The sequence below is a fragment of the Mixophyes fleayi genome, chromosome 7 (assembly GCF_038048845.1).
Source record: "Mixophyes fleayi isolate aMixFle1 chromosome 7, aMixFle1.hap1, whole genome shotgun sequence".
Classification (NCBI taxonomy): domain Eukaryota; kingdom Metazoa; phylum Chordata; class Amphibia; order Anura; family Limnodynastidae; genus Mixophyes; species Mixophyes fleayi.
Genome location: NC_134408.1, coordinates 23,481,760 through 23,505,755, shown reverse-complemented (window position 1 = coordinate 23,505,755; position 23,996 = coordinate 23,481,760). Strand labels below are relative to the sequence as shown.

The 23,996-nt window shown below is 40.8% G+C and overlaps 1 protein-coding gene across 1 annotated transcript in view; it reads right to left on the bottom strand.

Moving 5' to 3' along the window:
* The window catches only part of CACNG3 (calcium voltage-gated channel auxiliary subunit gamma 3), a 70,616-nt gene extending 51,736 nt beyond the window's left edge, over nucleotides 1–18,880 (bottom strand). The window contains exon 1 of the mRNA XM_075179348.1: nucleotides 16,925–18,880. Within this exon, the coding sequence (XP_075035449.1) occupies nucleotides 16,925–17,135 (211 nt within the window). The 5' untranslated portion in view covers nucleotides 17,136–18,880. The remainder of the gene's footprint in view (nucleotides 1–16,924) is intronic.
* Between the last annotated feature and the right edge of the window lie 5,116 nt (nucleotides 18,881–23,996).

The window sequence follows — 23,996 nt, the reverse complement described above, 5'->3', positions numbered from 1 at the left end:
GTTGATTTATTCCTCTAGGCTGTAGTAATTTTGTGGCTTATTATTTCCAAAGTCAAGATTTAACAGATTCCAGATCCATCACCCTCACGTGGCTAATGTTTAGCGAGGCCCCGCTTCTCCTTCAATTTCCCTTTTAAGTCAAACTAACATGACATGTCTTTGATTAAAATGCGCAAGACAATTCTCGCTTACTCTTCAAGTCTAGAAATGAAAATCCCGTCTTGTCCTGTAAAGATGCTGTAATTTATGTACAAGTAGCAGAGCGCAGAAAATGGAGCTGTGTGCTGTGATCTGCTTTATTTGGTCTGCGGTGGCAGACTCCTTGAAGTGGCCTGCACACCGTGGGGGCAGCCATTTTGTGAGGTGGACCAATGTTCCAGAGATGGCGGCAAGAAATAGTAATACACTTCTCATACGTCGCTGGTGGATGTTGAATTGATAGGGGGCGTTCACATAGAGATTTGTGGATTTTATACCTCAGTGATTTCATTGGTTCCTAGTGAATCTATAATCTGCTTGTTCAGCCCACAAAATGGCTACCGCTATCAAGACAATGGGACCACTTTGATATAATACTCCCTAAATATGGAGCCCAAGGGGTAGATTTCCTTAGCATTCTAAAATGGATAATGTGTTGCCCACAGCAACCCATCAGATTCTAGAATCTTGATAGCTCGGATCTGATTGGTTGCTATGGGAAACACGCTCACTTTTCTGTTATTTATTTTTTATGTGCTAAAACAAAGTTTATTCTTGCTTTTATGTTATCAATGAAGAACTAATATATTGGATCGCTACACAACACATTCTGTTTTTTCATTAGGCAAAGTAGGCCCTAGTTGTTTGAAACTCCTATTTTACGAGATCATTAACAACGTATTTCTCAAAACAGGCACCACGCTTTCCTGTCGGGTAATTTACTTAGCAAACAGTTGGCGTTAGAATGCTTTCACAGGGGCAGTTTGTGCAGTGAAATAAAAGATACCGTCCTACAAAACAATATTTTTTTTATAACTATATTATATTTGTTGCACAAAACCTGTGATCCTGAATAAACTGTTTGGTTTTTTTTAAACAGCAAACTTTGTAAAAAAAACTGTAATTTTTCCAATATGTCTTGATACAAATCAGGCTTCTCTTTACAAAATCTCACTAAGGGGGAGATGTATATGGCCGCCAAGGAGAGGGCACCTGATCTCTGAGTCACAGTCCTCCCTCTATGTACATGATGGCAGAGGGAGGGGGATTGTGCTATGAACAAGCATGCTGAGAAGAGGGGCATTATAAAGTCTCATTGCTCACTACATCATATGTCATGTGACGGTTTCTGCCACGATTCACAAACTGTAAATCATTAATCATACTTCCCAACATTCTAATTTCTGGAATCAAGACACAGCAAGAAGGAGTCGGGACTATTTTGCATAGGGGTGTAGTCATATCACCATGATAATGATGACCGGCACAGAATTGACCTTGTTTGCTAAATTTTACACCAGTGTTTTAGTAGCTATCACAGAACAACTATACACATTGAAGGGTTATTAATTTAGTTATTTTAAAATAATTTATAAAATAAAAAAATTAATTCTCAAATATAGGGATTATATTGAAAATGTTGATAGTTTTTTTTGTAGATGGTTTGTTATTATATTGATAGCAGTTATTTTAATGTGTACAATTTTAATTTTGTAAATATGCATTTAGTAAACATTAGAGCAAATGCTCCTAAAAAATACTTCAGCTTGTCAGTGTGTCTACGCTTACGGAAAGTACACACTTTTATACATACATTTCCATCCTAATCACACCGTAACGTATCTTAAGTAACACTTTGGGGGGTATTCAATTGTTCGTCCGGACCTCCGGAAAAGTCGCGGTCTAAAACTATTACCGCTAATACGGTAATTACTCGCTAAATTTCAGCTCGCAGCTCAATTCAGCGAGTAAATTACCGTATGAACGGTTTTTAAGTGCAATTTTACCGTATTAACGGTAATAGTTTTAGAGCGCGAGTTTTTCGGCCGTCAAGCCGAACAATTGAATATCCCCATTTGATTTGAATACCTGAACTACACAGAAGCTGCATACTCTTTTTAAACATGGAAATTGCTCCCACTATGCGTCCGGACTTCAATCAGGCACCAGGGGGTAAATGTATCAAGCTGAGAGTTTTTCGGCGGGTTTGAGAAACCAATTAGACTCTAGCTATCATTTATTTAGTACATTCTGCAAAATGACAGCTAGAATCTGATTGGCTGCTATAGGCAACATCTCCACTTTTCAAACCCGCTGGAAAACTCTCAGCTTGATACATTTCCCCCCCATGTGTCTATTTACAGTCAGCGGAAGAAATTCATGTTGAAATAGACAAACATCATTTTTAATGGGATTTAAAAGGACACTGCAGGTATTTCATCAAGGACACCATCGTCTAAAAACAAAAAAAAACAGCCAGCAGTTGTTGCTTGGATACACACATCGCTGGTTGTGTAAACCTAAGTCTTTCTAGCCACATATGTATCTGCCAACAGCATAGTTTTACAGTGTTATTTTTATGGTCTCTTTTATGAAGCAATAATGTTCTAACTTGTCTTTATTTACAGGTGGAGGTTAATAGACCTTTCTGAAACACTAAAAACAAAAAATGATGCTCAATTGCTTCTTCTCATGCAATAAACACCTGAAAATAGACATTCGATTGCACTGGTGGTACCTCGACCTCCTTCTTGTTACTTCTCCAACTCTGACTACTAATTGGGAGTTTATGTGGGATTAATAATCTGGGGGAGGGTTCAACAAGGAAATACAGATGCACTTTTCAGAAGTGAGACAGCTATACATATATTAGGGATAGTGCAGTAAACTATTTTGTTAAAATATTACTTATAGTCCCGATGTATCAGGTGGGCATGAGGAACCTTGTAAGGCAAGTAGGATATTGGGATTTCCCCAGAGTGAATAAGGGAAAGTATCACAATGGTAAGTGGCGGAGGTGAGTGGGAGATTGAAGAAGATGAGGAGGAGGGGAGCAGCGTATGTCCAGCGGGGGCAGATATATATATAAGACCAGAGGGCATGCTCACCTCCCCCTCTTTGTGGAAGAACACGCAGAGGCAACACATTGAGCGCACGAATAGTGCTCCAGGCGTTGTGATCCAGAACATTTTGTGAGCTGGAGAGAGGAATGTCTGAAGCAGCAGATGCGAGCTTGTAAACGGTGATGGAGGCGGTGAGAGCTGGTTTGAGGAGAAGGGTCTGGAGTGGTCATTGTCAAGATTTGTGATGAGGAGGTGGGAAGAACAAAGTAAAACTGTGTCCCATATTTTTTAAATATTATGGTCTGTCAAAGTACAGAAACTTTTAGCATACATTTGTTTATTTTAAAATTTAATTTATGAGGACTTTAGGTGTAATTAGCTTGTCCTTAGGTTGGGGGTGAGATCAAGAACCTGTTTAGATCTGATTCCTCCTGCCCCTCAGTCCCACACTCTGTTCCTCTCTACACCCCTGGGTGGCGCTCTTTTCAGACTGCCCATTGATTTATTCTCCTAATACTAAATATGTCCATCTTAGTCTCTCTGCGCCTGATTCATTAAGGGAAGTTAAGCAAAAAATTGAGTACGTTTTCTTACTCAAGTTTTCTGGACAAAACCATGTTACAATGCAAGGGGTGTAAATTAGTTTATTATTTTGCATATAATGAAAATACTGTCTATTTTTTCATGTAGCACACAAATACTTGATAACTTATTTGTACACTGAAATTTAAAGTTGATCTAAGACATGCACTACCCCAAATATAAATCTGCCATCACATTTTAAGTTTACCTCCCCCTCCAATGCAACATGGTTTTACCTTACTTACTTTTGTTTAACTTTTCTTAATGAATCAGGCCCTCCATCACTGGAGGCCCTTCACACAATGACTTAAGATCTAATTGTCCAGGGTTGGATTTGTGGGATGGTTACATAAACCTAGACTTGGGTGATAAATTTCCCCTTTGTTCATCCTCCTATCACATGACTTATGTAAACCTGCCAGTTAGAAAAAATAAATTGATGATCGTTCTATTTCTTAGTAGAACATTCCTTTCTTTCAAACACATTCTGTGCAGGACATGATGAATGCAAGGGCCATGGATCTCTGTCCTTGGCCAGTCCCAGTCCTGAAGCCATAATAGCAACATGTAAAAGTAGGATTAGTTTGTAGTATACGTCTTGGTGAAATATCTGAACACATAAAGATGGAGGAAAACGCATTGCAAAGGACAGTGCACCATGGCTCATAATACTGGTAGCAATGTAGGGATTCTTCATGTAAAATGAATCTGGAGAATGTTAGTGAGGTCTTTGTTTCTTGCTACCTAACCTTCGATTCCAGCAGTGATTGAACATCCCGCAGACACCGCACACTGCTCAGCCGCCCTATCTCAGTATGAAAGATTTGACGGGTCTGCAGACCAATGTTTCCACGCTTCTCTCCGGCCTTCCTGCTGCCCCTTTATGTGCTATATGTGATTGCACATTACAGTGTATCAGGGAGCAAGAATGCTACATGGAAATCATATTAAAAAAATGACACTGTGGTAGCCCATAAACAGATGGAAGTCAGGGCCGTCTTTTTGACTGGGCACGATGGGCAGGTGCCTGGGGGCCCCGCAGTCAAGGGGGCCCCAGGCAGGACTCTCAATGAAAATAAAAAATCTTGTAAAAAAAAACAAAACAAAAAAGAACCTTACCTTTTGCTGTCACCTGACCATTCAGGTCAGGTGGTTACGTCAGGTGGCTCCCTGGTCCCCTCTTCCGTGCTGCGCTCGCAGTGAATGTCGGGCGCGAGGACGTCATCACGACAGACATTCACTGCGAGCGCAGCACAGAGGTGCGCAGAACGGAGAACAGCGACTCAGCGAGGAGCTGAAGGGAGAAGAGAAGGGGATCGGACTCTGAGAACAAGGCAATTGAAAGATAAGTTAAGGGGGATTTGATTCTCTAGTTGAAGGGACGCTGAGTGGGCACATGTAAAAAAAGATATATATATATATATATATATATATATATATAGGGGCCCCCGTGCACTGCTTTGCCTGGGGGCCCATAATGTTGTTAAGATGGCCCTGATGGAAGTGGGAATGATAATGAATTAATATGGAGGACCCCACTGAAAACTCCTAGGTTATTCACAGATATTTCACATGTTGTCAGTGCCGTCCTTAGCTACAGTACACTGCTCGCTCCATTATGCTTTTTTCCCCATCTGTACTTTCTAATTAATGAAAACAATTAGCAATCAGTGTGTGTAAGAAGGTGTCACCAATTTTTTTTTAACAAAACAAAATGAACAAAAGGTGTCAGATTTAATGTGTGACACTGATCCGATTACAGCTACAGATGAGCGAAAGTTTTTTAAAACTGCTCCACAGAAAATTCACCTCGTTCCTCTTTTGGGAAGGAATTTGGTCTTAAGTGTTTAGAGTGGAATTCACCCTATAAATTGTGTTCTCCCCGGAAATCCCTATAATTTTTGTTCCTACAGACTCATCCCTTATTATACTCACACCGCACAACTCTGTTCATTCATATAATATCCACCAAATGAGAATACCCAAATACAGTGCTAAATGTCATTCCACGGACTGTAGAAAGTGGAGCTGGAAGATTGTATCACCGCCACCTCGCGCCTCTGCCTCTGCCTCTCTTCCACCATGAAATTCAATTTGTGCAAAAATTTGTGCACCTCCCCCCATCTGTAATGAAAACCTCACAGCATGGCCCCACTTTACAAATAGAAAGATGCTGGCGGAACACAGTCAAATATTTTCCGTATTTATCTGCCTTAATTGCACGATATTTGTATCTGCTAGAAAACTGTTTTATTAACAGTGAAAATACAAAACAAAAGTATTTGGTGACAGATGGGTAACTCAACATTAAAAGGGATCTTCACCCAACTATTAATAAATTCAGGTCAGTTTTCTAAAAAAAATTGAGAATGAAGAAGCTTATTTATATATATATACATACACGTGTATATATATATATATATATATATATATATATATATATGTATATATACGTGTATATATATATATGTATATATACGTATATATATATATATATATATATATATATACATTCAGTATATATATATATATATATATATATATATATATACATTCAGTGTATATATATATAAATATATATGTGTGTGTGTGTGGGGGGGGGGGTACATTGAAAAAGACATTTGTTTCCCAAAAACACTACCTTATTACATTGAATCCGTGGCTCTATAAATATTTAATCTGCATCTTATTTATGCCCTAGCGCTGCTGCCAATATATGGCTTCAGCTATACTATTGTGGAGGATGGGATGGAGCTTCTAGTAGTGTGCAGTGGAGTGAAATGTTTTGGTTTATTATATAATTGTGTTCCATACCGAGGCATCCTCCATCCAACACGGCTATGATTATATCAGCAAACCTTGGTAGGCAGATAGCTCTCAACACTCACAGCTAAGTCTATATTCAAGCTGAAGCACAGTTAACCTCTTTTGCTACCGAAAATAATTTTTGTTTAAACAGCATTTGTAAGTGCTGTATTATAGCAACAAGGGAGCAGAACAAAATATTTAAAAATGATCTGAAGGATGGTTTATGGATATAAATAAAAAATAGAGCATTAAAGAGGAATTAAAGCTTTCCAACAAGATAAAGGAAAATGTATTTCCAATTGCATTTTTGTGTCCCTGTATTCCTCTTCATACTGGCTGTGCCAAGCTGTTATACTGGAAACTGATTCTCAGATACAGACCAACGAATCGATATCCTTTTTTATTTTATGCTTTTATGCAAACATAGATGGAAAGTTTCAGGGCGGTTTGACCTGTTCCATAGCAGACATACTTGTGTCTACAAGTGTGTTTGCTAGAAAGGATTGGCATGCAGAAATCCACCCATATCTTTGCATAATTAGCTGACACAAAGCATATGGAAGTCTCTGAAAGGCTGTATGGCAGTAAAGTGACCTATTTATATTTGTGTGCTCTTTGTTTAACAGCAACTATGTCAATAATTGCGTACTGCAGAGATAATGAATACAATGCCCGATTCATTAAGGAAGGTAAAATGCCAGTGCCGTATTTTGCATTAAATTGCCCCGCCAGAGAACGCAATCGTATGCAAATCATCTTCAAGTGCAAAAGACAATTAAGACAGGTTACAATACGTGTCGGACATATCCTGCAGTATGTTGTGTCTGTCAGTGCAGAATGTATCTAGACTCGTACTCATCAGACGTATCTTCAGATCCGCTCCAGGTTAAAATATGGATGTGAGAGGAAACCAGAGCACCCGGAGGAAACCCATGCAAACACAGGGAGAACATACAAACTCAACACAGATAAGGCCATGGTCGGCAATTGAACTCATAACCCCAGTGCTGTAAGGCAGAAGTGCTAACCACTGAGCCACTGTGCTGTCCTATTATACACGTTCGTTTCGTTTTCCTTAAGGAATCAGGCCCAATAATCTTGCCCCCAGCCAGTGGTGGCACAACAGCAATGTACAGTAAGTAGGAAAGCTCTAAACGGCAAACAGTATTTTTGCACCCTTTAAAATGTCCATATATGTACAACACATTTATAGATAACAGAAAAACGGTTGAGCAAAGTTATGAGTCAAGTTGTTATTTTTTGGAAGGGGAAATATCAAGGGGAGGGCTGGCAAATTTTAGCCCAGGGGGCAAGACTGGACTCCGCAGCCTATTAGGAACATTTTAAAGAAAAAAAAAATGCAGGTGACCCAACCAAAGGTAGCCTACTGTGGCACCGGCCCAGTGGGCAGATGCCCCCCAGCCCTGCCTGGCCCTGGCAATGTCTAGTGTAAATGATCTTCTAGGTTCTAATATGTTCATATTAGAAAACCTTAATTGGCTGTATCACAAGAGCAGCCCCTTTGGTCATAATATTTGGGATTTATGCAGACTCCCAATAAAAGGTATAAATAATACAATGCTGATGGTCTTATTAGTCATCATCAGCTATTTATATAGCGCCACTAATTCCACAGCGCTGTAACTCACATCAGTTCCTGCCCTGCAGGAGCTTACAGTCTAAATTCCCTAACAGACAAAGAATGAGAGAGACTAAGGTCAATTTAATATCAGCCAATTAACCTGCTAGCATGGTGGAGGAAACCCACACTAACACAGGGAGAACATACAGATATGGCCACTGTCTGGAAGCAAACTCATGACCCCAGCGCTGGTAGCCAGAAGTGCTAACCACTGAGCCACTGTGCTGCCCCAGGCTATTACTTTATAAGCTCTACAGAGCAAGACCCTTACTCCAATCATCTAGAGTTATGTTCCTATATTGTAATTCTGTATTGTAATCTATATACGATTGTGTTATATTGTATGTTACTTGTATAACTGTTGTACCTCCTCATTGTACAGTATAGAAGAATATATTGGTGCTTTAAAAAAAAAAGAAAAAGAAAGAATAATGAGGTCAATAATATTTGCAACCTTCTGGTATTTGTGATTTAAGTACTGTTGTTTGATACTTACAATTTGCTGTATGATTCCTATATTGTATACATATATTATCGCCGTGTTCATGCTGTGGTTTGACAACTCTCAATTAAAATATCTATAAAAAAACAAAACATTCTCCCGACTTCTTCTGTAGATGAACCGCTGAAATTTGCATTTGAGGCCAGTACTGAACATGTTTATTGACAGGTCGGCACCTTGGCTAACAAATCTGTTAGCAGATCTAACAATGACTTATTAGGGCAAAGCAGCAACTAAGTGCTAAAGGCCGTCTGAATTTTTCATAATATGACATAATACGGCGATAAATACGCCTCAAATGTGATTTGTATTAATCTCTAGAACTGTGCAGATGAAATGAGACTTCAGCGGGATTAGTTGAATGCAATATCCCAGCTGCCAGGATATAGACAGGAGTTAGCAACAAATCTGTCCTCTTTTCGCCGAGGTCTACTTTAAAGAAAGGGACCATAAGTGACATTGACGTGAATAAGACAAAATTTGAAGATTCCAGTAGAGCCTCTCATGAAGAGGTGGCAACTCGTGAATCTGCAGTCAGGGGAGGGATGGCAAATTTTAGCCCAGGGGGGCAAGACTCAACTAAGCCTATTTTAAAGGAAAAAAAATGCAAGTGACCCAGCCCAAGCTAGCCCACTATGGGACTAGACACTGTCTCCAGCTTTTGTGGAACTACATAGCCCAGCATGATTGGCATGCTGGTACCTGTAATTCTACAACAACTAGGTAACTACAGTTTCCATAAGCCTGATCTAATGTATCTAATGTATAGATTAACTTAATATTTTTATAACTTTCCATATTTTATTTCTTACATTTATACTTGAACATCTCCCAGCCAGTGTTGTTTATGTGGTGACACAGCAGTTTCACAGTCTTCATGCAGTCGACTACATAATGAGGCAATTAACGCCACCAGACATAAAATATTAAATTATCATGTAGTCGTAAAATATTATTTTGCGAGCGTAGCTCAGTTCACAGACTATGTAAATAATATGTTGATTTTCACTGCGTATGTCTCTATATATCTATGTGCTAGATCCCTATTTATCAAAAACTGATTTACATACCATTTATCAAGATCATAAACGTTTAGTGTTTTTTTTATAATGCTGAAATTGAAAAATGATGACTATGGGGTTATATCTAGTTGTCTGACTTTTGATACAAAAATGAATGCCCTGGTGTCTATGTTTAAAATATGAGTATACACAAAATACTAATTTTTGGGCATTTATATTGCCATTATTTTTTAATTATAGCATTGTATGTTTTCCCTTGTTATTAATTAACTAATTAAATAGTAAGATTTACACGGTTTGTATGCAAGTATGCAAATATATGTAAACTTCGTTATTCATGGATGAGTTCCTGTAAATGTTGTTTCAATCAGATGGGAGACATTGGTAATAGAGAACGCTTGTTGTACTCTTGTCAAAACTTTGAGGATGTTTCACCTGACATAGTCTACGCACAGAGCCCATACGCCATCTATGGTCACTCATTCCTACCTTAACCTCCCCCAGATAAGTCTCTCATGACCACTAGCTCCACTGTTGCACTCCTTGCAGGGCCACCTTAACAACTTTATGGGCCCCCCAGGCAATGCAGTGTACCGGGCCCCTAAAAAAATAAAAATAAATATATATATATATATATATATATATAGGGGCCCCCTTAACTTACCTTAAGTCCGATCCTCTTCTTTTTTCCGCGCCGCTGAGTCTCTTCTGCCCTCTTCCGTGCTGTGGTTGCAGTGAATGCTGGGCGTGACATCATGCCCAGCATTTACTGCGAGCACAGCATGGAAGAGGGGACCAGGGAGGGAGCCGGATCACCGCTGATGTGACCGCAAGGTAAGTATTTAAAAAAATACCTTTTAGAATTCGGATGGGCCCCCCTTGCCTGCAGGGCCCCCGGGCACCTGCCCATCGTGCCCAATGGAAGAGACGGCCCTGACTCCTTGTGTATTCAGCGCAGGAGGAAGCACTTAGTGATATACAAGTTAATCACCATTCTACTATACGAGGAGCACACGAGCGATAAGCAGATTGGTTCCTACTTCAGTCACCAGCACAATATTAACACAGTGACTGTAGAATCAAGAGCGTAGTTTGAAAAAGTGGAGATGTTGCCTAAAGCAACCAATCAGATTCTAGCTGTCATTTTGTAGAATCTACTAAATAAATGATAGCTAGAATCTGATTGGTTGCTATAGGTAACATCCAGACTTTCTCTGAAGCAATCCTGTCTTACTTCCAACTGAGCATCTACAGGACAAATTGGAGCACAGGACTAGCACATCTCCAACATGGCTGATCTTGTTAAAGAGCATTAGACAACTATACAACCTGACAGCACTGAGGCAGGAGTAACTGATTTCTAGTTAATCGATAGGCTGCACAAAATGGCTGCCTGTACTTTGTACCTCAGTGGTGTAACTGGTGATGTCACTGGTTCCTAGTGATGGAGTAAGCTAGTTTCTCATGAATATTGGTTAATCCCACAAAATGGATGCCTATATTTTGTGCCTCAGTCATGTCACTGGTTCCTAGTGATTGAGTAAACTGTTTTCTCATGACCATTTTTTCATAACACAAAATGGCTGTATCAACTGTGTGAGGTTAACACATTCTCTTTAAAGCAGATCTGCAATAGTGAACCAACCATTTTAAATTTAAAAGTATATCACAAATTACCATTATATAATACAAAAAATGTTTTCCAATACCTTTAAAATCTTATATATAGACATGTTTGTCTGTCTTTCTCACTCATATCAGTTGCAACCTATACAAAGGCGAGGGAAGAGTTAAACTGAAATTAATATTTAAAAGACACCAGTGTAGGTTTATTTATATGGGTTTGGTCCCCTGTCCACTTTACTTTTAATTTCAAGTAAAAAGCACATTATAGATTTTTGCATTGTTAGTTACTGTACGCAATATCATGCCTTCACTGGATTAGCTTGCAGAAGAAAGGTATACATTTATTATTATTATTATTATTATTATTATTATTATTATTATTATTTATAATTATAAAATTACAAATGATAAAAAATTGATTGTTAGATTTTGGCCAAGTTCCCACTATCTACCCCTCCAATGAACCTTACCACCCTCCTTCTACTGCCAGTCTCTAGCACGTCTCATAGTCAAACAGCAGGAGGCGCACTTCATCATCATCATCACCATTTATTTATATAGCGCCACTGATTCCGCAGCGCTGTACAGAGAACTCATTCACATCAGTCCCTGCCCCATTGGAGCTTACAATCTAAATTCCCTAATATAGACACACACAGACAGACAGACAGAGAGGGAGACAGACAGACTAGGGTCAATTTTGATAGCAGCCAATTAACCTACTAGTATGTTTTTGCACTTTGAATTATGTGCTCACTTGTTCCTGCCAGTGTATGAGGAGTCCACCATGATAGCAGGAATAGTGGTATTTGGGACGGAAAACAACTCCACTTTATCTAAATTGCCTATATTCATAGTGTGGAAGTCCTAGGAGGAAGCACATAGTAACACGTCATTCAATCCTGCACCCCAATGGCAGGTAGCAGGGTGAGGATAGTAAAGGGCGGCTGAGAGCTGGGTAAAGAGCAGCTGAGAGCTGGGTAAAGGGCGGCTGAGAGTTGGATAAAGGGCGGCTGAGAGTTGGATAAAGGGCTGTTGAGAGCTGGGCAAAGGGTGGCTGAGAGCTGGGTAAAGGGCGGCTGAGAGCTGGGTAAAGAGCAGCTGAGAGCTGGGTAAATGGCGGCTTAGAACTGGGTAAAGGGCGGCTGAGTGCTGGGTAAAGTGCGGCTGAGAGCTGGGTAAAGGGTGGCTGAGAACTTGGTAAAGGGTGGCTGAGAGCTGGGTAAAGGGCGGCTGAGAGCTGGGTAAAGGGCGGCTGAGAGCTGGGTAAAGGGTGGGTGAGAGCTGGGTAAAGGTCGGCTGAGAGCTGGGTAAAGGTCGGCTGAGAGCTGGGTAAAGGGTGGGTGAGAGCTGAGTAGAGGGCGGCTGAGAGCTGGGTAAAGGGTGGGTGAGAGCTGAGTAAAGGGTGGCTGAGAGCTGGGTAAAGGGCGCTGAGAGCTGGGTAAAGGGTGACTGAGAGCTGGGTAAAGGGCGACTGAGAGCTGGGTAAAGGGTGGGTGAGAGCTGGGCAAAGGGCGACTGAGAGGTGGGTAAAGGGCGCTGAGAGCTGGGTAAAGGGTGACAGAGCTGGACAAAGGGCAACTGAGAGCTGGGTAAAGGGCGCTGAGAGCTGGGTAAAGGGCGACTGAGAGCTGGGTAAAGGGTGGGTGAGAGCTGAGTAAAGGGCGACTGAGAGATGGGTAAAGGGTGTGTGAGAGCTGAGTAAAGGGCGACTGAGAGATGGGCAAAGGGTGGCTGAGAGCTGGGTAAAGGGCGACTGAGAGCTGGGTAAAGGGCGCTGAGAGCTGGGTAAAGGGTGCTGAGAGCTGGGTAAAGGGCGACTGAGAGCTGGGTAAAGGGTGGGTGAGAGCTGGGCAAAGGGCGACTGAGAGTTGGGTAAAGGGCGCTGAGAGCTGGGTAAAGGGCGACTGAGAGCTGGACAAAGGGCTAATGAGAGATGGGTAAAGGGCGCTGAGAGCTGGGTAATGGGCGACTGAGAGCTGGGTAAAGGGTAGGTGAGAGCTGAGTAAAGGGCGACTGAGAGATGGGCAAAGGGCGGCTGAGAGCTGGGTAAAGGGCGGCTGAGAGCTGGGTAAAGGGTGGCTGAGAGCTGGGTAAAGGGCGGCTGAGAGCTGGGTAAAGGGCGGCTGAGAGCTGGGTAAAGGGCGGCTGAAAGCTGGGTAAAGGGCATCTCGTATACTTACATCCTAACTGAAGAGTAGCATGCTAGATTTGGGGGATGGGATGGGTGGAGGAAACAGGTGCCTTAGGTGGGGCATGGATCAGTAACAACCCTTCATCCCAAATTATTGCCACTGACAAATAAAAAGAATGGGTGCAGAGGAGTACGTACTAGGTGAAATAGGTAGTATCTGATGGTACAAAAAGCCTAATATATACCCATTATGTCTCTTTGTTTAATAATGGAACTCGTGAGCCACAATTATATTTTCCTTTTACTGCTTTGTCTGCTGTATAACTTGATGTAAATCAGCACTTTCAACTTTCCTTCAGAGAAATCTGATCATAATTGGACCCCCCACCATATTTGTAAATCTCACGGATTACTGTACTCTAAGCTCTTTTAGAATTACCTAAGTAAAGCTGTGTTCGATGTCCCAAGTATAGAAAATGTGTCACTTATATACAGTATATATATATATATATATATATATATATATCCACACGTGTGTTATATCTATCCATGTATATTATTAAATTATCAACTGCATCATATGGATGGTGTTTTTATTTTAATTTTAATATACACTATTTATTAACTGTACTGTAGTTTATCATGTTGGATTGATACCCCATTATATACTGTATTGCACTCTATCATATAAATAGGATTGTCAATGAACTATATTACATAATGCTTTACATGCATTTAACGTACAGGCAATTCATGGTATTATATATAATAGTTTTGGCTCAATACAGGAATAAGGCCATATATGTCTTAATTGTGAACTCATAGAGGGAATACTCTTAGAATTATAATGTCATACAGTAACTTCTATGGAGGTTGACAGTAATGAAGAGGGACACAAGCGTAATATGGTAAATTGCTTAATATGCATGTTAGGTATATACAATGAATCATCTATCAGACCTTCCACTGTGCATCACACAGCCACAACAAGCCACATTGGAGTTCCGTAACCATGTAAGGACAAGAGACTACAGGCTAGGAGGTTTACTTTATGACATGAAACACCAGGGTGACTTGTAATATCCCTGTCATCTACCCTGGGGGGTGACATGTTATTCTGTATAGTATTGAACTGATGATCTCACTGTTCTGCAGTTATAACACCACTGTCTCTAAAGTACCGTACTATCTATTTCTCTGTACTACTATATATTCCTCTCTGTTTCCCAAAGCTTTATTTATAACTTTATTATATAAAGTTGATTTAATAAACAAGAGAAGAAAACAAATGAAATGCATTTAGTTGTCTTAGCGCAGGAGAAGTGGTTTGCTGCAAATTTCAGCTTTAACTAACATGAAAGATTTCAACTTGATCTTAGTCGCAATTTGCAAACAACACCAAGGGATAGATTTACTAAACTGCGCGTTTGAAAAAGTGGAGATGTTGTCTATAGCAACCAATCAGATTAAAGCTGTCATTTATTTAGTACATTCTATAAAATGACAGCTAGAATCTGATTGGTTGCTATAGGCAACATCTCCACTTTTTCAAACCCGCCGTTTAGTAAATCTAGCCCCAAATGTCTATGGAGTGTGTAAAAATAAATAAAAAATAGCCATTTGCACCCTTTCTAAATTAGAGGTGACCTTTAACTCATTTGAGCATGCAAGACATGGCATTAGACATTTGTAACAGTATTCTTATAGCAGAATTGTAGCAATTCCACTGTAGCTCAATTTTATCTCATTTAGACTATATAAGGTGAATGGATCTGGAAGTCAAAACACGAAGAGATTGGAGAAAGCTTGATTAATCTGAGCAATGAAAAGAAGATTAACTACAGGGAGAATCTGTGATTTAGGCAATGCAAGTAGTTTCACTGTCTTTTTAACCCTTCCCCAACCTAAAATAAATATTTTAAAGCCTGTCTTGGATCACCACATATGAAACATTTTACCTTGTGTTTTCTCCATACAACTAGCATTAATTGTCAGTTTTAGTTTATTATTTCTTGTACCTTTCTGGGCTTGTGACATGAAAACAGACACCTCTTTGGTGACCAGCAGCTGATTTCCTTTTGCAGAGATTTTTTCCCCCCAAACATTTGCATCTGATAGGAGCTGTAGTCCGAACACAAAATGGCCAAAGAGTCTTTTACGCTTGATATTTTGGACTTTCACTAACGATATGGATACTTAATGAACGCCTAGTGAGTGTAGAAAGCACTACTCACAAGTGCCTAGTGGACGCTGGCTGTGAATCGGTTAACCCTTTCAGATGAGCAGGACTCCATAGCAATGCTCTGTTAGGTATCTCCCACACACTAGCTAATATTAGAAAATATCCAACACTGAAGAAAAAAAAAAAATCAACATAGAAACAGAACGGAGTTATTGTCAAACTGAGATTTTAGATCCAAGGATGAGAGGTGGGTGGGATGTTACAGAGTAATGAGGCAAAATAGTTTCCTGCCACTAAGTTCGTGGGTGGGAGTGGATGGCTGTAGTCCATTGCATTCAGCAGCCAGGTATACCAAGGATTCTAAAACCCTAGAAAGGTTATTTGCACAATTAATATGACCCACTTGTGTTCCTCCTTCCTGATCATCTACAGGCTCTGGCAACCTGTGACTCTTCAGCTGTTGTATGCCCATTATGTCCTGCATGAGATGCTGGGACTTGTAGTCCCACAGATTGCATACCACTGATCTTCAAATATCCTTTATTCTCTGATCTTCAAATATCCTTTATCCATTATAACTTTCACTTACAATCCCAAACTCCAGACCTGCTAACCTGACCCACGTCAACGATGTGATAATATCTTCATCTTGTTTCTTTCCTCTTATTTTCCAATGACAATGATCTGGGCTGTGTTTGCTTTCAGCATTATTAGGACTAACCTGTAACTTATTCCGATGAGGTTATTGCAATATTGAAATAAATGGGGTATAGCAAGAGCACTACATTATCACACTGTTGAAGTGAGTCATGTTGGCAGGTTCAATACTGTCAACTGCAGCATTCACAGAGGAGAAACATATTTACAGCACATTTTCAGTGCTAACCTTTTAGATGCCAGACAGCTGGATACTGCTAGTGACGATGGAACAGCGTAAACACAGTGAATTATTTACTTGGGTTAGAGCAATGATTCAAGGGTAAATATAATATTCTTGCCTCTGTGTAATATTTCATTGCTTACAAATAGCTTTCACAACCATGCACCACAATGGCAAAAGCAGGGTTAATTGTTCAATATTCTGATAAAGAACTGAATGTGTTGTCTGATATTTTCATGTTGCAGATATTGACTGGTAGAATTTATGTAATATAGGTTAAAGCAAAGTATTTTCAAACTCTATTCAGGCAACCTGTGGCTCTTCAGCTGTGGTGGAACTACAAGCACCAGGATGCTCTTTTAGCCAACGGTGGGTTTGCTAATGCTTGTAGTTCCACAATGACAAATGAGCCATAGTTTGTCTATCACTGCTTTAAGCAAGATGTGTAATTATGCATTATTCTATAGTTCAAAGGTCACAGCTGTCTAGGGAGAAGGTAACTTACCTTCAAGGCAGCACGTTCTCCATAATCCTGAGTGAGTCATCACCTCTTCGTTCTTCTTGCTGGTCTCATTGTCATTGGTGGATTTGGCCTTGCAGACCCCTCTGGAATACAGCCAATAATCCGTGCCCACCGCTATGGTCATCAGACTAAAAGCTGCAAAGGCCCCCACAGTGGTAATTAGCATCTGAACACCTCTGTCACACATCCTCATACTTGGTCATGGTAGTTGGACCCCTGGCTAGAGAGGAAGCTGAGAGTTAGCTGACGGTCTGGTAGCAGAGAATAGGCAGGTACTAGAAGTGTATTTAGAAAATCCGGCCAGTGATAGACTATGATGTAACGTTTCAATGCAAACTTTGGTAGGAAGACATGCAGACTTTCCAAAAAAGTATAACTGTAAGTTTGAACCCAGCTTCCCGTGACCTTGACAAAGTCAGTGTCCGCCTCTGAAAGGTTGGAAAAAATATATATTTTAAATTGCTATACTTCCTAATGTCCCCATGCAGGTCAGAGACATGGACTTTAAAGTTTGCCTATACTCAGTCTCATTAGTAGATCCCACGTTCCTGCCTGCAGAAGCCCTGACTCCCAGTCCCTCAGTAAGACAGGGATAGTAGCTGTGGTGCTGAACAGACAGCTCATAGCCAGTGACTGAGATGTGCTTAGGTTCCAGTGTGGTGCTGAAGGGACAGCTCCCGAGAGCTGAGCTGGGAAGCGCTTCCAGATACAGCCACAGAGAATGTCTGGTCACCAGATAAATGTTATAGGTTCTCTACGTCCGTGCGCAAACCTAAATGGCGCAAGTAATGGTGGAGCATATTGTATAATTCCTATCAGTGTTTCTTTATGGTAAGTTCCAAACTGAGGCTGAACAGGTTGTTTGTCCCTATGTCACCTTCAGTGGTCCAAGTGCCAATATCCCAATAAGGTGCCTGATTCTGGGATTTGATTGAGTTTAGCGCCTTCAATGAGATTTTCTCTTGGCGCTGTAAGGTTTTAAGAAAACTACAGCACTTCCTCCTTATGCCAGTTGGATTAGATTTATAGGGTCACAATTTAGTCCCCCCCTGACAGCCAGCCATCCAAAACCGATATCCCAAGTTCAGTGGCACAAGCAGGGGACATTCTCTGGAGCTCGCTTTAGTCCAGTCTGATCCTGCTGATGAGGATGCAGAGAAGGTCTATGAAGGCATGGCACAGCCCTGTCCTAAGATAATGACGATATGATGGATTCTAGAGCCCATTCTCTGTGCCTCTCAGGAAAGTTTATACATGTCCGGATCAATCCAGCTCCTGTCCCAGAATGGAGTCAGTCGGGGAAGTCTTTTTTTGGGGGGGTTTGGAAACGTGCAGACCTGAGATGCTTTCTCTATTCTCTATCCTAAAAGTCTACATTCAGAGGATTACACGTGTCCTGTCACAACTACCTATCTCCCTCTTCTTATTTTTTGGGCTTCTCTTCATGATCTCTCTTTCTTCCACTTGGCCGTGGTCTCTTGCTGTCTCGTTCCTCAGTTAATAGTCTCAATCTTATTTCCTCTGTCTGTCAGTTGCTGCATTAAATACTCTGTCTCCTTTCCTCTCCTCTTCTTAATCTATATAGCTCCAGTCTCTGCACTCTCCTTCCCTTTCCCTCTTCACTGCCATTCACCCCCTTTCTCTCTCTCTCTCTTTCTCCCTCTCCCTCTCTCTCTTCCTCCTTCACATTCCCTGCCCCTGCCTCTGGTTACCTCTCTCTGTCTCTCTCATACTTAGTATTACACAGCTCTTCTCCAGCTCTGGTCTCCTCGCCCATCCAATGCCACTCAGACTTTCATTATGCAAAAACTGAAGTCTACTGATGCAGAGAGAATGAGACCCGGGAGAAGTCACGTTTTTTTAAAGGGGCAGCGCGCACCTTGTGATTGGGGATGTAACCATCTGAGGAGCACACACCCGTCCAGTATTATAATTGCCCTCATCTCATTCCAGAGCAGGCGCTTCTGCTCGGCAATGACGGCTGCAAATGTCATCTCTTAACGCGTGGTTATGTATTCTGTCAGCGCACCTACAGCTGGCAGCTGTCTGAGTGACTAAATGAAAATAATGCCCAAATAATACTGATTAGCCCTGGAAGTGTTTACATAGAGGAAGAGTGATTGAAAACAAACCAAAGCTCTATGTCTGCCCCTACTCCAGGATAATCTATTAGTGTAGCTAATTTCCCCATGGATTTACCTCTTACATGGAATACATTTTCCATATTGGAATGGACATTCTATGATATTTGTGGGTTGCGTTTTCTTCAAAAGGCAAATTAGTCCTATTTGTAGGAAATACTGGAGCCTTTATTGTAAGTTATCCAGACATACACAAAACAACATTACATTTAGCCTGCTTTCCCTTGCATTTATAACATTTATCATATAATTGCTGTAGAGACACCTTAAGACTATTCATTTTGAGGGACATCTATTGACAATTAGACAGGTTACACTAAATCTAGGGGATAAATGTGTCAAGCTGCATGTTTCTGACTGTTTGAAAAGTGGAGATGTTACCTATAGCAACCAATCAGATTCTAGCTACTATTTTGTAGAATGTACTAAATAAATGACAGCTAGAATTTGATTGGTTGCTATAGGCAACATCTCCACTTTTCAAACCCGCCAGAAACTCGCAGCTTGATACATTTACCCCTAAAAGTCTTTACCTGTTTATATGATTTCCAAATCAACCAGTTGCCTTTTGTGCACCAATGATTTTTAGTATAACTTAATTTCACCGGCCATAGTCGTCAAGGAAATTTTTTTCAAAAGTTACTGGCAAACCTGATCTTTTGTCATTTCCAATAACTATATGTTATTGTCTCCCATCCCCCTTCTTATCCCTCTTCTCATTATATGTTAGCACCTCTTCCTTCATATCCTCTCTCCATCTTTTCCCATCTCATTATCTCTCTCTACTGTTCGTCTTCATTATAAACGGGCAGCATGCAAGTTCTGATTGGGGAGTTAATCATCTGATCCTCTCTTCCCATGTTTTATTATCTCCCCATGTTTCCTATATTTCCGCATGTTAGGCAGTTTCTTTCCTTCTGGCTATACACTTACTGGCATTAATATTATGAGCTAACACGAGTTTATAATGCAAGTGTATGTCAATGGATGTGAAATAAAAATAATTGTTCCAAATGAGACAATACATATTTGTGTTATTGAAGCATTAACATATATATATATATTTATATATATATATATATATATATATATATATATATATATATATATATAACCACGTGCGTTTAGCTTGAACAAAATTACAAATTCATTTTGTCACATAAAAAGATTGAACCCAGATAAACAGAACTAAACACATCAAATGCATACCAACTTGTACATCAATGTAATGTGATTTATATGTATATTTCTAGCATTTTATCACGTGTTTAAAAGCTCATTGTAAAACACCAGTGTGTACATACCCTTACTCTCTTTCATCCTCTCTCATATCATTTCCTTTTTCTTCCCATGTTATCTATCTATTCTCCCCCCATGTCATTGTCTACACTTATGAGTCTAAGATGTACAAGGATCTAACGGAGACAGGAACAACTACCTTATAGCAATTCAGAAATGTACATTTATTTTGTCTATCTTGTAAGTAAGTCTCATCGTCCCCACTGTCCAGTACTGCAGTTACCATCCTGGGGGTAAATGTTTTAAGCTGAGAGTTTTCCAGCAGGTTTGAAAAGTGGAGATGTTGCCTATAGCAACCAATCAGATTCTAACTTTCATTTTGTAGAATGTTCTAAATAAATGATAGCTAGAATCTGATTGGTTTTTCAAATCTTCCGGAAAACTCTCAGCTTCATACATTTACCCTCTGGTCTTGTCTACAGAAAAGGAGTGCCACTGACCCCAACACAGCGGCATGACCCCGACCAGCATGAAATTACATGTAATGAACCCTTTGTGACCACCGCCGGCTGCTCCCAATGTAACCTATCCTCTGCTATGTTATAAAACAGAGAACAAGACTGCCTCATCACAGGTCTTCCTCGGCACAAGGTGTGGGAGTGCTGAGGTCCTTGTCGGGTTGTCTGTCCATTCTGGAAATTAAAGACAATATGCAGTCTTTATAAAGGTTGAGAGCCGCAGTACTTGAAGTTTTTCAGGCTGCCCATTAATATCAGTAACTTAGAACTATTACGGAAATTATACTACAGGGGGCGCATGCAGGATTGACCCCAAAAAAAAACAAAAAAACAAACACACGAGAGAGCGCCCGCGCATGCGCAGCAGATCTGTATCGGCAGCGCTGACCTATACAGCAGCCGCAGCGCTGTCAAAGAAGCGTCCGCGGCGGTGCTGTATACTATACAGCATCGACGCGGATGCTTCTTTGACAGCGCCGCGGCTGCTGTATAGGATAGTGCCGCTATGGCGGCCACTTAGCGCAGGGGGGGGGACTCAGAAACCACCCCTGCGTGCGCCACTGTACTATGTACGTTAATTTGAGAGCCCTACAAACACGTTTCTATATAAATACTATCTTAAAGTTTATGGCCAATTAAATGTGCACTTTAGATTAGTCTTTCATTAGCAACGTTTGTCTGTTTCAATTGGCCGTCAGTTTGGTAGCAGTTGAAGTTGATCACTATATTTGTTATTTGGCCTAACTGTCTTTAGACCTCAATATTTTGAAACAATTTACCTGACCAGGACTTAGGTGTGTGAACTAAGGTCACAACTGTTTGGAACTGATGGTGTCACTTAACTGGCCAGAAGTTCTGGGGTTAGTGAGCTTTAATTCGTCTGTCTATTTACTGTTGCCTGGTCTGGAACAGCTCTAGGTCATGACAACTTGTCGGATTAGGGTCTACATTGCGTTCTGGACCCGTGATGGCGCTGGTATCTAGTAGTCCTGACATCTGGAGCGTATTCATCTTTACTCTACGTTTGCTCTCCCTGACCCTTTACTACTACTTATTCCTGTCCCACAGTCCTGCTTTATCTTCTTTTACGTTTCCTTATCTAATTTCGATCTACTAGCGCTTCCCTTCACCCCACCCTCCTTTCTTGTACACTCTGACTGTCTGACAACTGTCTACTTGATCCTTAGAGTAGTAGACTGATTGTCAAACTGCTAAACTGATGTATAACTGACTAATTGTCAGATGGTTAATACTCAGAGTGACTAACAATAATTCACTTGACTGACTAATTTACTCTTCACATTTAACTAACTGACTAACAAACTACTACCAAGAGGACCGACTAATTGACAAAATGTTAGTAACTGACTGAGCAATTGTTGAAGCATTATTAATCTAGCTGACTAACTGATAAATGTTTAATTGTTTCTTCATATTTCCTTTCTCCTCATTATACCTCTCCTCTGTGTGTCTCACTTTCTTACTCTCTTCCACCTCCACTGGCTTCTTCAGTCTTCCTAGTCTATCTCCTTCTTCTGTAGAAACTTTCCATCTATTTCTAATTTCTGTTCTGTCGCCTTCATGTCCCTCCTCTGCGCTATTCGTACGCTCCTTCAAGGGAGCCATTTTCTCTCTTGTCTCAGCCACCATATACAGTGTTTCTTTGCAGAGCTGAATTTAGACCTCATGGGGCCCTAGGCAAGTTACTGGTTTGGGGCCCCCTCCCTGAAAAAATCCATAGCGCTATAGTTTTTAGCATAACATATACCCCTATTCAGGGGCTGGCTGGCAGACTTTAGCCCGGGGGGGGGGGGGGGGGGGGGGGCAAGCACATAGCACTGCCCCATAAGTAGCGGCCCTGGGGACCGCTGGGCCCTAGGCAATTGCCTAGGTTGCCTAGTGGTAAATCCGGCCCTGTTTCTTTGGTTGGGGCACTTTGTCGCTCAAGAGGCTGTTCTACTATTACCAGGGTTGCCAATTTTGAAATAAAAACAAGCCACTTAGTGAAAAACAAGCCCAAACCAATCCTAAAAAGCCCAAAAAAGCCCAACTTACAGGGGACCGTAAGTTCTACACTGAATCTCCACTTAGAAAACCTTTATAAACACAAGAGGACACATTTATACACTGATATGGCAAATGAAAAAGCAAATGCTGTAATTTAGGACACTGGTATGTCTATAGCACACAGCCCCATGATATAACAGTATAAGCAGTCTTCTGACATGAGCAGCTTACTGAATGGGAGGGGAGGGTGTTATATAGCAGTGTTACCTGCTATAAGTGCAGCGATCGTGTGTCTGTCACAGAACTTATTTCAGTAGGTTACTGTAGATCCGTCTTCCTGTGATTTATTCCACGTCCTCCTCTGACTCCGCCCACCCACAAAGCGCCACTTCATTGGAGGATGTCGCTGCACAACCCGCCCACAAAAAAAAACCCCTGAATGCATCAATCACAAAATAGTAACAGAGGGAAAAAAACAAAAAAAAACGATTATGCAGCCTGAGGACTTGGAGAACAGGTCCAAGCCCAAAAACAAGCTACCCGCAGCAGTGAAAAAAACGTGCAACTTCACAAAAAAAGAATCCCAATTCTGCTTGTTATAAGCGGTATTGGCAACTATGACTATTAGCCAGATAGGTAGTGTGGCAGGAGGTTTGGCTGCCCACATGACACGGGGGGGCCCTAGCGGGACTGCCAACCACACTGGTTCCTCTGTTCTCAAGCGGTTCACCACTCAAACTAGGGTTACGCCGTCTCTTCCCAGCTCTAATATGTTACCCTTGCCAAATTGTGCAATATTGCTCCATTTATTTGTATTTACGTCAAACTCTATAGGAGGTTCAATGTGTCCAAACTGATGTTCCCTTCATTAGTGGCATGCTCTATATTGTTTAACAATAATAATGAATTAAACATGAATAGGTTTTAAAAGCTTCCCTTCAATTAGGCATGAAACCAAGTGTTGAATAATGAAAAACAAACAAGCCTTGTTTGTAGCGTTTTAGTCTAATTAATATTAAATGTGTAATCGCTTGTGAATGATTTTCATATTAAGTTACTTATTCTAAATACTGACTCTGCAAAAAATTAAAGTGGTACTCCCCTCATTGTTGGAATATGCACCAAGCTAATATATAATAATAACAACCA